The 16,640-nt window shown below is 36.9% G+C and overlaps 1 protein-coding gene and 1 pseudogene across 5 annotated transcripts in view; both read left to right on the plus strand.

The window, feature by feature from the left end:
* Positions 1-16,640, plus strand: part of SNCAIP (synuclein alpha interacting protein) — a 229,901-nt gene that overhangs the window by 131,589 nt on the left and 81,672 nt on the right. For all 5 annotated transcript variants that reach the window (XM_072597164.1, XM_072597162.1, XM_072597161.1 and 2 more), the window contains exon 3: positions 8,397-8,469. In XM_072597164.1, the coding sequence (XP_072453265.1) occupies positions 8,397-8,469 (73 nt within the window). The remainder of the gene's footprint in view (positions 1-8,396; positions 8,470-16,640) is intronic.
* Positions 1,290-4,928, plus strand: LOC140496854 (protein YIPF3 pseudogene; annotated as a pseudogene).

Consider the following 16,640-nt stretch of genomic DNA (forward strand, 5'->3'; position numbering starts at 1 on the left):
TGAAGAGAATAACACCTTGAAAAATAGGCTAACTCAACTGGTAAAAGAGGTTCAAAAAGCCAATGAGAAGAAGAATGCTTTCAAAAACAGAATTAGACAAATGGAAAAGGAGGTTCAAAAGCTCACTGAAGAAAATAGTTCTTTCAAAATTAGAATGGAGCAGATGGAAGCTAATGACTTTATGAAAAACCAAGAAATTACAAAACAAAACCAAAAGAAAAAAAATAGAAGATAATGTGAAATATCTCATTGGAAAAACAACTGACCTGGAGAATAGATCCAGGAGAGACAATTTAAAAATTATGGGACTACCTGAAAGCCATGATCAAAAGAAGAGCCTAGACATCATCTTTCATGAAATTATCAAGGAAAACTGCCCTGAGATTCTGGAACCAGAGGGCAAAATAAGTATTCAAGGAATCCACCAATCACCGCCTGAAAGAAATCCAAAAAGAGAAACTCCTAGGAACATTGTGGTCAAATTCCAGAGTTCCCTGGTCAAGGAGAAGGTGTTGCAAGCAGCTAGAAAGAAACAATTCAAGTACTGTGGAAATACAATCAGGATAACACAAGATCTAGCAGCTTCTACATTAAGGGATCAAAGGGTGTGGAATATCATATTCCAGAAGTCAAAGAAACTAGGACTAAAACCAAGAATCACCTACCCAGCAAAACTGAGTATAATACCTCAGGGGAAAAAATGGTCTTTCAATGAAATTGGGGACTTTCAAGCATTCTTGATGAAAAGACCAGAGCTGAAAAGAAAATTTGATTTTCAAACACAAGAATGAAGAGAAGCATGAAAAGGTAAACAGCAAAGAGAAGTCATAAGGGACTTTACTAAAGTTGAACTGTTTACATTCCTACATGGAAAGACAATATTTGTAACTCTTGAAACTTTTCAGTATCTGGGTAGTTGGTGGGATTACATACACACACACACACACACACACACACACGCAGAGACAGAGAGCACAGAGTAAATGGAATAGGATGGGATTATATCTTTAAAAAATGAAATTAAGTGGTGACAGAGAAATATATTGGGAGGAGAAAGGGAGAAATGGAATGGGGCAAATTATCTCTCATAAAAGAGACAGGCAAAGGACTTTTTAGTGGAGGGAAAGTGAAGGGAGGTGAGAGAAAAACATGAAGTTTACTCTCATCACACTTGACTCAAGGAAGGAACAAAATACACACTCATTTTGGTATGAAAACCTATCTTACAATAGAGGAAAGTGGGGAAGAAGGGGATAAGCAGGGTGGAGGGGATGATGGAAGGGAGGGCAATGGGAGGAGGGGGCAATCTGAAGTCAACACTCTTGGGGAGGGACAGGATCAAAAGAGAGAATAGAAGCAATGGGGGGCAGGATAGGAGTGAGGGAAATATAGTTAGTCTTACACAACATGACTATTATGGAAGTCATTTGCAAAACTGCACAGATATGGCCTATATTGAATTGCTTTCCTTCCCAGTGAGAATGAGTGGGGAGGGAGGGATGAAGAGAAGTTGGAACTCAAAGTTATAGGAACAATTGTTGAGTACTGTTCTTGCTACTAGGAAATAAGAAATACAGGTAATGAGGTACAGAAAGTTATCTGACCCTACAGGACAAAAGAGAAGATGGGGACAAGGGAAGGGAAAGATGATAGAAGAGAGGGCAGATTGGTGATAGGGGCAATCAGAATACTCAGTGTTTTGGGTGGGGGAGGGGACAAGTGGGAAGAAAATTTGGAACCCAAAATTTTGTGAAAATGAATGTTAAAAGTTAAATGAATAAATTAAAAAAAAATGAGAATAATACTAAAAAAAAAAGAAAGAAAGAAAGAAATATCCCCATAACTAGGCTCTTAAGGAATCTAAGCATTTTCATTGAAATGGGATGGGTCTTATGGACAGAAAGATTGTTGGAGGGATGTAGGGGTGTGGTCTAGTAGTCTGGAGTGATGAAAGGAAGGGTTCAGGGAGGATCTTGAGGAGGAGTCTGGGAAATGATGACATGACTTGCAGTTGTGGTCCTCTTTGAAAACAAATAAGACAACCCGAGGAAGAGTCTAAGAAGACTCTTGATGGGAATGGGGTGACTAAAGGAGGGGTTTAGGGAGGGTCTTGAAGAGAATGGTCTGTAGACTGGGATGACTAGAGGAGGGACTACAGGAACCAAGAGAATGGAATTATGGGTGGGAAATAGCTGAAGTCTGCCTGGAGATAACAGACAAAGGAGGTCTAGTCTAGGTAAATGATAACAGAGATTTTGACATAAAGACAATGGAAGGCTTATGGCCTCAGGTGAATGCCAGATCTAGTGGGAAGATTCAAGGAGAGTTCAAGGGGGCTCCCAGAGCCTATATGCCATCATTACTATTTTTTTTCCTATGAAACAATAATTAGCTATTACATTCATAAACCAGAGTTTGCCTCAACCATTTCCCAGTCTGTGGCAACCTTTTAATTTTCAGGTTCTTTTACTAACAATAAAAGAAATCATTTGCTTTTTGGAGCATCCCATGGTAGAGAGACACCTATCTTCCCCACCCCACCTTCACTCCCTGGAGTTGGACCCTCCCCCACTTCTCAGCAGTGGTTGTGGGAGCCCAAGTGACTGGGAACTTTAGAGGGACATGGCAAGTCCAGTGGCTTCAGTGGGAGGTACCCGAAATGGGTCCCCCCACCCTACTGGAGGGCTTCCAGTAGAATATCCAGGGTGGAGACACAGCAGTGATTGACATGGATGACACATCAGGATCTAGCTTCGAAGATATGGTGGAGCTTCACCAGCAGTTTTGTGAAGAAGAGGTGGATGATGATGCAGCTGCTGCTGAGGAGGAGGATGGAGAATTCCTGGGAATGAAGGGTTTCAAGGGACAGCTGAGTTGACAGGTGACTGATCAAATGTGGCAGGTGGGGAAGAGATAGACCTCCAAGGCCTTCAGCCCCTATGTTAATATCAACATCCTCAGGCCTTACTTTGATGTGGAGCCTGCCCAAGTTTGAAGCCAGCTCCTGAAGTCCACGATCACTGTCAAGATGGTCAATTTTTCTCAGAAAATGGCTGGTGAACTCTATGGTCCTCTCATGCTGGTAATCACCCTGGTTGCCATTCTCCTCCATGGGATGAAGACATCTGATACCATTATCCAGGAAGGTACCCTGATGGGCACTACCCTTGGCACCTGCTTTGACTACTGAGTGGGCATCTCCTCCTTCATTTACTTCTTGGCTTACCTGTGTAATACACAGATCACCACACTCCACGTGCTGGCACTGCTAGGCTATGGATCCTTTGGACATTACATTGTTCTCTTTATCACCTACAACGGCCCATCTCCATGCCTTCTTCTATCTCTTCTGTCTGCTGGTGGGTGGATTGTCCACCCTGTGTATGGTGGTGTTGCTGGTGTCAAGGATAGTGGATCCCATACAGAAACTGTTTCTCTTCAGGACCCTTGCTACCCTGCACATCATCTTCTTACTGTACCTGCACTTTGCCTACCGCAAAATTGTGGAAGAGATCCTGGACACCCTTGATTCCCCCCCATCCAGAGAGTGCTCTTCCCGGCACTGGGCTTCCCTATTGCCATGCTCAATGTCAAAGCCAAAGCTGTTGCCTTGACCCTGCAGCTATACTGACCCCCTCCTGGTCCTCTCAGATATTCCCTCCACTGAGTTCAGCTTGCTGATTCCCAACATATCATGGGGAAGAGGATTAAAGGACAGTGCTGGCAAAAAAAAAGGAATCATTTGCTTCTGAAATTAGTGTGAATGACTCTCAAATATTTATTTCCAATATCATAGTATGTCATATTTTTCCAACTTTTCCAATGAACATCTGTATCTGGATGACTTGCCAACAGCTCAAATTCCACACTTCCAAAGAAGAACTTTTCATCTTGTCCCTAAAATCTGTTGACGCCCCTACCTCTTTAACACTGTTGATTATACCACCATGCTTCTTGTCACTCAGGCTCAAAGCCTCAATCATATTCAACTGCTAGTTCTCATCACTCGCATCCTCCCTAGTCTCAAATCTTGTTGATTTTATCTTTGAAATATCTCTATATTCATTATCTGCTTCCCGCAACCCCCCTTCACCTCTCACCTTGACAATTTTAAGGAATCCTAACCTTTCTCACTATTTCCAGTCTTTATTCCTTATTATTGATTCTCCATAACACTGCCATCCTAATGAATAGGTCAGTCTATGTCACTCTGCTTAAGAAACTTCAGTGGCTCACTATTACATATGTAATAAAGTATAAAATAATTTTTCTGAAATTTGAGAACCTAAACAGACTGATTTCGACTTACCTTTTCAGATTTATTCCACAGAATATTGTGTACCATGCACCATATTCTCCAGAGAGCTGGGCTATTCACGATGCCCTATGGCTGTCCTCTTCACAGAAACACAGAATTTTAGAGATGAAAGGGTCCTTAGTGGGAAAATAGTTGAACCAGTACTACAAAGAAATTCCAATTATACTCAACAAATGCTTATCCAATCTTTGCTTGAAAACCTTCAAGAATGGGGAGCTCACCACATCCCCAAAATTCCACTTCACTTTTTTGAGAGCCTTCCAGACATCTAAACTAAATTCACCTCTTTGCAATTCCCACCCATTGTTCCTGGTTCTGCCTTGAGGGACCAAAAAGAACAAGTCTAATCCTTTCTATACAAGACAGTCCTTCAGATATTTGAAGACTACTTTCATTGTTTACCCAACTCTTTTTCCCCTCAATCTAAACATTACCATTTTATTCAACCCAAAACTATATGACATGAACTCAAGGTTCTTGTGCCTTCTTGATTGCCTTGATTTTCTAGGAAATTCTGGACACTCTCCAAGTTACCAATGGTCTTCTTAAACTGTGGTTCTCTGAACTTGACAAAATCTGACAAAGACAAAGTCCGATCAGGATAAAGTATAGAAACAATATTATCCTTGTTACCTGAAGCTATGCTTTCATTAATGCAAGTCATGGCTGTATTACTTTTTGGGTGGGGGGGGGTAGGCATGGAGGGGGGTTGGGGAGGGTTGGGGGGAGGTCACTGACACACTGCTAATTCATTGGGCTTGTGATCTACTAAAACCTCAAAATATCTTTTGAACAAACTGGTTTCTTACTATACCTTCCTCATCCTATACCTATAAAGTTGATTTTTCAAAACCAAGTGTAAGACTTTACATCGTCCCTTCTGAATTTCATCTTCTTAACTTCAGCCTCATCCTCAGTACTGTCAAGACTTTTGATTTTTGTTTGTGTTAGTTACTAGTCTTAGATTTGTGTCATTAGTAATTTTGATGAGCATATTATCTATGCCCAAGTCACTGATAAAAATGCACAGGGCCAAATACTGGAAAACTTGATTGAAGAACTCTAGCAAGTTTGACATTGAACCAGTAATAAGGATTTTTGAGTCTACAAAATCTGAATTCAACTGTGAAAAATATGGAGAGATGTGGACTAGGATATTGTATTATCATGCAACACATTATTGCATTTTCCATGAGACCAGTATAGGATGTTCCATGAAATACTTTTCTAAAATCCAGTTATCACTACAGCATTCCTCTAATCCAGCATAAATTTAAAATATCATTACAAATAATTCTATATAAAAAAATTAGGTTAGTTGGTGAATTTTCTGTCTGTGCACTTTAGACACTTCAGATAACTCCCAATTTTCCTATTTATTAGAATTGTTTCCTTTTGTGTTCATAATTTCATTCTTGATCATTTCCCATCCCTCCTGAGGTGACTGCCCTTGTAGAATTTTAGTCCATGAGGCCCCATCTACTCTTTCTATTAAATCTTTGAAATCTGTGCTCCCTGTATGTAGGTGGTTTGTCAGACTGTGTCACCTTCTTGCCTTTATTATAAACTCTAGAAGAAGGTGGTGACTTCCTTGCAAAGGTTCCCGTATTTTCTTTTACAGCAAGCTGTTCTTCCCTGTTAGATCTTATTTAGAAATTTCCCCTTTAGTTTCTCTATCTTTTGAAGGATGAAATTATCATTAAGGGAAGTCAAGAAGTTATTAGATGATCTGCTTGGAGTAGAGAAAGAGGAATAGAGAAAGAGAAATGGGGAAGGGAAGAGAGAGATTGACTCAGAGACACTGGAACAGAGAGAGACGGAGAGAAAGAGTGAGTGAGTGAGAGAGAGAAACAGAGAGAGAGAGAGAGAGATTTAGTAGATGTCTGGATAATTGAAGTCTTCCATCACTTCTGTATTATTTTTCTATACGAATCTTGTCAACTTATTTCCAAAACTTCTTATCTGTGTCTATTTGGTTTCCATTGTCTGTTCTGTATTCTAGTGACAAAAAGTGATTTTATTTCATTCCTTTGTTTTTCACCCAAATGCTTTTCACCATGTTTCTCTTTTGTTTCTAGATTTCCTGATGAGGACATTTTCTAAATAGACAATGCTGTTCAACCTCCCCATTTTACCTGTCTTATTTCTTTGAATAGGTACACCCTTCTTGAGCCACATTCCAGTCATGAGCTTCATTCTGCCCTTCAAGTCTCAGTGATATATACTCTGTGAGGTCAAATTGTCCTTCTTATAATTTATTACTAATCTTTTGGCATTCCTATAAAGAAATTTGAGTCCATGAATTGTACTATCATATCCTTTCTTGGATTTTCTCCTGTGAACTTTTGAGTCTCAACTGTTATTCTTCAATAAACCTATCTTCTATGGTATCCAGCTTAATAGATAAATATAGACAACTCCTTCCATCCTTTTTAGCTGTAAGTCATTTTAATTGAATTTGCAAAACACCTGGCAAAAACAAATTTTAAAACTTTTTGTCAGTTTTGGTTAGTTGCACTTCATTCCTGACCAGGAGTTTGTCATTCCTGTATAATAAGCCATGGTTCAATAATCCAAATGTTATTCTCAGATACCGCATTATATACAAATGTTCATTTCCCTAGTCATTTTTTTTTTCATTTCATTACCCTTTCCTTCAGTGGAATGAGGAACAAAAAACCTGTGCCCCTATGGTCTTTAGTTCCTTGCCCAACACTTTGTGATTTTTGGCTGTACTTTTTGTGCTCTTTCTGGCAGTATAAAGTGTGCCCATATGAATCACCAGAAATCAGTAGTAGTCATCTGTTTTGATAAGTCTTGGATGGTTATTTTTTATGGCTCAGATGCATACCCTAGGAAGACAACAGACTTCTCAAATGTTCTAAGGTCAACAAACAGATGCCTCATTCCCCATGAGCAGTAACTGACCAAGCACCACTGCTCAGTATGTTTTCCTGTGACCTTTATTTAATGATCTCATCTCTTTTGTTTCTGTGTCTTTGTTCACACTTATTTCCTATGGTTATAATATAGATTCCATTCCCTTTTGCATTTCCACTCGTTCAGAGTTATTCTTGAAGTGCTTCACTTAATTTCTCCCTCCTTCCTGAAATCTTCCTTCACACACACACACACACACACACACACACACACTCACACACACACACCATCCCCACCTCCAAATAAAAGTGACAGACTCCTCGGAGAATTTTGTTTTGATCTCTCCTTTTCATTTCTTACATTCTGTCTTGCATAATATCTTTTCATGTACATTTCTTATATTCTACTCACATTAGTTTATAAGCTTCTTGAAGGTAGGGGCTATATTTTAGTTCATCTTTGAGTATGCCCAGTGCCTAGCATAGTTCTTTGAATCTAGAAGATATTTTTTAAATGAAAACCATTTTAACTCGATTCCAATATTATCTTGATAGGCAGTCACTGAGTTAATGCCAGGCCCTTGACTACAATATAACTATTTGAAAATATTAAACCTCCTTCATGTATTTATGAAACAGTTCAAATAGATGTTAGTGTTCTGCAGCCTCCATCCTTTTGAATATTTTTTTTGCTTTTACAGTGGAATTTCTCTAACAGGATAAGACTATACAGCAGGACCATTTAGGAAGCCCATGCAAAGACAGGTGTCCAGACTATACATAGTCCTTCATGAAGTACCCTAATTCTCTATTGTGCATGTCACTTAAAGTGACTCTTGAAAGTTTCCCAGCTTACCTTTTGGCTGTTGTTATTTTCTTTGGGAGCATGAGACAGAGAAGTACTCAAAGCTAAGCAGCACCAAGATTGGATTAGGTACAGAGGCAATATTATTTTCACAGGCCACACTCTAAAGTGAAATGAAGTCAGACTAGTGAAACCTCCTTTGTTTCTCTGTCCACCTCTGTGTTTTTAAATACCTAAGATTCTGCCAAATCATCCAAGTGATATGAACCACTTGATACAAGGAGTTAGGTATCACCATTATTGTCCTACTTTATGGCACTAGTTGAGCAAATAAAATAATCTACCTTTTTATTGTCATTTTACATGTCATTTTTTCCTCTGATTTCCCATTTAGTACTCGGTAACATCACTCAAGACCATCCCAGAACTGTGCCGGAGATGTGATTCACAGAATGAAGACAGATCAGGTATGCCCTTCAATCTCTTTTCCTCCCCCTTCCCTTTTTTTCTAGACATGCTTTAAGTGAGCATAGGCTTCTGGCAGCTTGTTGTCTTCCCGTTGCTGCTTTCTGTTATTTTATTCCCCCACTGCTTTTCTCCCAAAAGGTTCCCCATTCCCTTCCCCCAGATGTTAGGTCATCAGCAAAAAGAAAAGGGATAGGGAGGACCTAAGAGGATTGGCCATGTATTTATAAAGGTAGGAGATCATCTCATCAGCTCCAAACCACAGTATATGTAACAATTTACTGAAAATTGGAGAAACCATTGGTGACAAGACATAATGATACAGGCGCCAATGAAAAAATGTTGGATGCTTTTACTACCCATATGGTAATGGACAGTTTTAAAGATGGGACTTTGCCAAAGCCTGAAACTCTATCAAGGAGCTACATGATAGAATCTACTAGAAGGCATACTGTAGCAGTTAAGATTAAAGCAAAGCTTTTGAGTCTAATAGTGTAAACTAAACAGAGAATCATGGCACATAGATGAGAACCAGCTGGATGAACTCTCCTCCCTGCACTGCCCCCCTCCTCTGACAAAAAAGTACATACAGTGTTGTTTTTCACTCTGTAAATCAAATTAAGCCTCTTTGTTTTTCTCTCTCTGATGGGCAAAAAAAAAGGATGGTGGAGTGTGTGTATAGTATTGAGCTATGATATATTTGTTATTCTTTCATGTGATGATTTGAGAGCATTATTAAATCTGGAACCTCAGTGGTAGCCATCTGAATCCTTAAATGCACAGGCAATGAAAGACTTGAAATTATACTCAGATTATTTGTATCAGTTTTAGCAGCAAATAAATTAAAGTTCTTTATCTATGGTCGTACCAACATGTTAGTTCATTCATATTAAAATTTATAATTTTATATTTATAAATCCTTATATATTTTTTCCACTACATAGAGAGGAAGAATAGATAAATTACTGAATGCAGAGTCAGGAAGACACGAGTTTAAATACCTCCTCAATATACCTCCTTAATAATCATTTGACCCTGAGCAATCACTTAACTTTTCAGTGCCTCAGTTTCTTCATCTGTAAAATGAAGGAGGTAGACTTATTGGCCTCTAAAATCTCTAATTGCTCTATGATCTTATTATCCTGTGAACCATTTATTTTTGACATTTGCTTAGACGAATTTGTGAAAGTGGTTAGTATTTTCTTGGTTTTGTTTATTATTCTAGATCCTGTGATGAGAGCTGGTTTGGGTCAGAAACAAGATGGATGTAAATTCAACTAAAACATTTTTTTTTATTTAAGCTTTTTTTAAAAGATTACAAAAATGGTTTGAATTGTTTAATTGGTAGCAGAGTCTCAACTTGAAGCTTCACATCACAGTTGACCTGTCCTTTTAAGAGATCACCTGGGCTGAAGCTGAACAAGTGAATGACAATGCATAAATCATTTGAGTGAGGAGAGGGTAAGAAGTAAGCTGTAGGGACGTAGTTTCCTGATGATGCCATATCTTAACCCCTACCCCTCAAATATGTTCAAATCCTCTCAGTGGTTCAGAAGTAAATTTCATTTATCTGTTTATTTAATAAAAGCTTTTTCTCAGTTAACAAGTTAATAGCTAAACAGAAGCTTCCAAACAACTTATTCTGGTGCATTTGTTACTAGTTACAAAGTAAATGCTTTAACCTTCTATCCAGAACATTATCAAAAATCACTAATCTGGCACAGTTGAAAATGAATGTGTTTGGGGGTCGGGGAGAGTTTCCCACCCAGCCTAGGAGATGAAATCACAGAAGGGGCCAATAGTGAAGTGCCAATCTAGTAATTCTGTCGTAAAAGAAAATGAATTCCATCCTCCATTTTTGTTTACCCTTAGTGGCTCTTGGTGATCACCACTTCATTCTCTAAGTATTAATGTATGACACATTCTACATTGCCAGTATAATTTGAAGTAGTCACTTTCTTGAGGAAAAGTAGGATATCATCTGCTCAACTCTAATCCTTTTCTTTTTTTCCTAATAGTATTTTATTTTTTCCAATTAAATGTAATGATAGTTTTGAAAATTTTGAGTTCCGAATTTTCCTCCCTCCCTTCCTCCCCTCCCCTTTCTCCAAGACAACAAGCAATCTAATATAGGTTATACATGTATAATCATGTTAAACATATTTCCACATTAGTCATGTTGTGAAAGAAGAATCAATTTAAAAGGGAAAAATCAATGTGTCTGTTTTTCTTAACAGTAGCTCACCTATCACAACTCTATGAGGTACTTTACTTAATCCTGGTAGCTTGAACTCATTGAAGACAGATAAGTGCTTGCTTTTTTTTTATATCCTTTGAATTTCAGTTCCCTATTAACCATTTTTGCTTTCCACTTCCCACCATGCTATATCATTATATATTATTCATTGAATGATTCTGCAATGCTTCTTTGTACCTTTTTCCTTAAGTATTATAATACCTGCCTTTCATTCAGAAGCTTAATATTTAGCATTTATATCTATGTCTTCTATATGTATCCTTCTGTTTATATGTATATCTATGTTGATGTACATGTACATATATGTGTACACGTACATCTATGTATATGTATAGACTTGACCTTACTAGGTACCTATGATACCGAGATAAAGATCAGCATGGTTTCATCCTTGTATATGTGTGGTATGTATATGTCTTTCATGCATACACAATACATACACACATACATATATGTGTAGACACATGTGCATTCACACACTTAAATCTATATATACCTTCACATACACATATATGAAAATACATATATGTGACAAATATCTCAGTTGACCTTTGAAAAGTGGTTGCTTTGAGAATATGGGTCTAGATTCAGTTGTTAAGCAGCAGCCTAAAGCTGGAGTCGGTTTATATGAGATTCCAAGATTTCAGGAAGGCCCCACCCTATCTTAAAAATCTCTCCCTGATTAATAATTATCTTCCCAAATGACTAATTATTTGGCTGAAATTCCATCATAAGATTTTAAGACTTTTGCCCAAGGGAGAAGTAATACTTTAATTTGTTGTCAGCTTATTGTGAATGTCTCCAGTCTTTTTAGAGGAGGAAATTTTGCTTGGGAGAAATATGCCAAGTAACTCAAGGTTGTATCATCTAGTGGGAACAGGATATATAACTAGGAAGCTGAAAAGCCCTAAGGACAAACTTCACCTGCTTCATAATTTTGCATGATTATGCCTGCAGAGTAGGCTCAGGGACCCATGAATTATTCACCCATTTGACAAACATTTATTTGTTTAAAAAAAAAATTTATTCTGTACTATGCACTGTTCCAGGCTCAGTGTAAGGGAAAATACAAAATTTGAAAAATGCATTGTCCCTGATCTCATAGAACTTTTTAGTCTAGTAGGGGGCTCGAGTAGACTTGTAAAAATTTGACCAGCTTGCAATCCAAGCAGCTCAGCAAATAAGACTAGTTCTGGGTCAGTGAAAGCTGCAAAAGTGAAAGAATAATGATTTGCAGTGAAAAGTCTGATTTCTCTGTAGATGTTGCTTAATACTTGTCATCTTAGATGCAGTAACCCAGAAAAGTAATGTACTATATTTCACTCTGCGAAATTATAAAGTAAAATTATATGGAAATATGCTATTCAAATAAAATATATTTAATTTAGTTAGGGGGTTATTTTGTTGGCTTGCACATATGCAGATATGCATTTATTTTAATGTAAATTAAGTTCAGTTGAACATTCATTTTAAAAAATATCTGCTACACTCATATGCATTTTTCTCATAAAACAAGGCAAAGTAGTGTTCGATGCAAAATTCAGCATCATGGCTGGAAGCTTAGATATGCTGAAGTAAATAAATGACAGTTTGTATGTAAATATTTTTAGTCTTTTGATTTACAAGAATTTATTATTTATTAATGCCTATTATTTGTCAGGCATTATGCTAGACATTGACTATACAAAGAAAAAATTAAATAGATACTGCCCTCAGGGAGCTTATATTCTCTTATGAGTAAACAATACATAAACAAAAATATATGAAATGTACGCAAAAGCAATGCTAAATAACTTCATGGCACTAACTACTGAAAAACTTAGGATAAACCTCCTGAAGGAGGTGTCATTTTAATTGAACTTTGAAGCATATATATCATAGAAAGTAATTTTTTTTCTCAGTGAGCCCAATTACAGCAAATAGCCAAACCATAAGTGTTTATTTGCTTTTCAGTAAATGCCATCTTGGAGGTATATTTATACTCCTGGCAAATATGTTGTACTTATTCCCAAGTGTTTGCCAATGTTGTGACGAACCTAAAACTTATACATTTGAAATCTATGGTTTCCAAAGATTTCTGTAGGCCTTGAGCCAGAACTTAAAATAATAAATTGAAATGACAACCTTATAGGAAACGCTGACATAGCTGATGGTGCTAAATATATAAATCTTCTGTTTTCAATTTAAATAAATATTTGACGGCCAATTACATAAAAAGAAGGTTGTGTTTCTGATTCAACTGAAAGTACTTTATTTTCATTCATTATTGCTGATAATCCATTTTGTGTAAGGTCCTAATATAAACTTAATCCCAATGGGTTTACCCCTAATTCATTAGTCAAGAATATGGCTTGGGGTTCAGTCCCATTTACAATCTGGCTATTAGAATAGTTTCTTCATCTTTCTGTTCTACGGAGGAAAGCAAGAGAGAGAGAAAGAAGAAGGAAATATGCATGTTTTCAGGGTCCACTCATTTCGGTACCCCATACTTTAAATATCTTTATTTCTATATCTCCCAGTCACAAATTAACTGTCTCCCCCTTTCCCACAGCCCTTCACAAATATATCCTCTGTCCTGGATTCTCTTCTGTCAAAATGAAAAACAGCACTTACAATAAAAGCAAACTCAAGTAGATACGAAATACCATGAATCAAATAAAGGTTAAAATTAAGGCTTTAGGACATAGACAAAGAATAATAAAATGTCCTAAATGGTCAATATTTCACAGGTCACCAGGGCAATAACTAGGACTTTTGCCATAAAGTGGTTGCCACATGAATCATGCCTTCAGCTGAAGTGGAGCGGGGCATCCTGTGCCTCTTGGTTCCTATTTTAATTTATTATTCTTGTTAAATATATGCTTAGGTTCTTTGTTTCTATGTTGAAGAATGTTGGAGAATGACTGTGTAAGTTTGGTGCTGGCTAGGTTCAGCACCCTGGTACAAAATCCTAGATATTCCACCCCAGCTATGTTCTGCCTAGTAGAACTTCCCAACCAAAGCAAGAATTCTTTCCATTTCTTCCCTCGCTAATCACACATACATGCGTGCATGCATACATGTATATTATGCATATTATATATATTTGCATGCATTAATATGGGTGTAGAGAGAGCAGTAATATACACACAAACAAAAATACACATACACATATACCTTCACCACCTTACCAGTATTTTTCTTAAATTATCATGCCCAGAACAGACCCCAGGACTCCAGATAAACTCTGATGAAGGCAGAAGACAGTGGGAACATCACTTTGTTTCTGGAAGTTATATATCTTAATGTAGCTCAAGATCAGCTTAGCTTTTTTGACTCCTCCATCATAGTGCTGTCTCCTATGGAGCTTGAAGTTCACAAAACCCACCAGGTCTTTATCAGACAAACCGATGTCTAATCATGCGTCCTCCATGTTACGCTTGGGAAAATGATTTTGTACTTTACTGCACCTGTCAACATTGAATCACCAACAACTACTCTCTATCTACTTATCTACCTTGTTCTAAATTACCTAATTATGTTATTGTCCAGTCCATCTCTCTATATTTCTCCCAATAAAAATGTGAGATCCTTTATCAAACATTTTGGTAAAATCTAGGTAAACTAGATCATAACATTCCTTTCAACTCTGGGGCTTAATAACTCTGTAAAAAAAAAAAAAAAGAAAGAAAGTGAGGTTGGTCTTACATGACCTATCCTTGACAAATTCATACTGGCTCTTTGTAATTACCACATCCCTTTCTAGATCTTCACCAAACATCTCTTTAATTATCTACTCTTGAATGTTCCCAGGAACTGAAGTTAAGCTCCCTGGGAGATAGTATACATGAAGTATTTCTAGTAAATTATAATGAAGGTGACCAGATTTTTTTTTACTCAGACTTATGATTTCATTGGTGTAGGGACTTGCTGGTATGGAAACTGCACTCATATATCCAGATGAAAAACATCCCTGAACCATATGGTCTTTGAGAGTTGTCAAGACTACTGAAAATCTAACTGGATTGCCCATAGTTATATACTCTCCCAGCTGCTGTATGTACTAAAGGCAGAACTCGAATGCAGAGTTCTCTACTTCAAGATTTGCTCTCTGTCCAATATGCCTTCCATGATCAGTTGATTATTTGATTTAAAGCAAAACATATTTAAACTGAGCTATCCTTTACATGAATATTACTTATAGTAAGGAGTTCGTCATATTTCTTACATTTGTAATGGCACTTGGTAATTCTGCTAATTGCTTTCTTATTATCATTATCTCTTCAGTTCGACTCAATAAACATTTATTAAGCTCTTACTATGTGCCAGACAAGACTATTGTAATAGTCTCCTCATTGGTTATCCACATGCCTTGGAAACTGTTAGACTTTTGATATAAATATTTTATCACAATTGACCATTTCTCTCTTTATCCAACTGGCATTAATTTTTTCATCAACAAGCTTTTAAATTACATTTAATGGGAATTAACTGTTTAATCTTCTGTGCTTACTTCTATTGCTTGCTTGGCTAAGAATTCACCATCAAGTCATAACTATGAAACATACTTGATCTGTTTCCATTCTACTTTTTAAAAAGATTATGACCTTAAATATTTGAGTTGTATCCATTTTGAATTTATTATGGCACATGGTATATGTGGTTGGTCCAAACTTAATTCCTGTCAAGACTACTTTCCAGTTTTCTCAACGGGTCTTGTCAATTAGGGCATTTTTCTCTAATTACTTTATGTTTTCAAGTTTTCCAAACACTGGGTTATTGAAATCAATTGTTTATCTTTTATTCTCTAGAAACTTTTATGATTATTTCTTTCTCATATAATTAGAGGTGTGGAAGTGCTTTTTCTCCTTTATTTTGGTCTTTTCCCCAACCCCACCCCTGACATTGTAGATGTTTCATTCTTCCAAATGAATTTTTTATTGTTTTGTCTAACTCTGTTATCCCTTTGGTAGTTTGATTAGCTTAGTACTAAATCTTTAAGGTAATTTAGGTAGCATTTTCACTTTTATAATATTATATGGCCTAGCCCTGAATATTAAATATCCCTCCAGTTAACCAACTAGAGTGGTGTTTTGGTTTGTTTCCACCCTCCCCACACCTCTCTCCCACCCCTCATCCCTCCATCACCCCCAACCTTACTTCCCACCCTTGATAGAGTCTCTGTAGCAAAAGGAATGGAATCTTAAGATAGATCCAGCATAAGCTTTCATTTTAAATTATATTCCAGCTGTGTATATGTGGAGGCTGGTGAAGATGAGGTTCTGAGTCAACACTTTAAGGTTTAGAATTAATTTATAAAGCTCTTTCCTGCCTCAGTCACTAGCCTTCTAGGTAATCCCCAAATATCTTTCTGCTTCTTTTTCTCCATCTATAAAGTAGACATAGTAATAACACCCATCTTAAAGAGTTGTGAAAATCAAAAAAGAAAATGTATGTATGAAGAAGCTGAGAGCACTAGTTATATGTGATGATAATGATGATGATGATGGTGAGGATGGTGATGGTGATTATCTCTCTAAGGATTCTCTCTTTTGTCTCCAATAGATTTAATTATAAATATTCTGTATCTGATAATTAACAATTAATTATAAACCTTTTTGGAGGTTTATAAAATTGAAGGGGCTCAGAGAAAATGAGAAATCCACCATCTTGCTTGTCATATGACTTGGATGTCTAAATCTGATTTCTGCTGTGTTCCATTTTCCCAGCAGTTCTTATAAAAAAAGGAAGTCTTTTCCCCAAATAATTTATGTTCATTAGTTTGTCAAAATTTTCAATTGCTTATACTTTTTACTCATCTAATCATTTCTACTTTTCTGGGTTTTAAAAAGGAGAACCATATAGTTTTATTGACTACTGCTTTAAAATATAGTTTAAATTCTAAAATATGTGATGTCTCTTCAAGAATACTTTTTC

Source organism: Notamacropus eugenii, chromosome 3 (genome assembly GCF_028372415.1).
Source record: "Notamacropus eugenii isolate mMacEug1 chromosome 3, mMacEug1.pri_v2, whole genome shotgun sequence".
In the NCBI taxonomy this organism is placed as follows: domain Eukaryota; kingdom Metazoa; phylum Chordata; class Mammalia; order Diprotodontia; family Macropodidae; genus Notamacropus; species Notamacropus eugenii.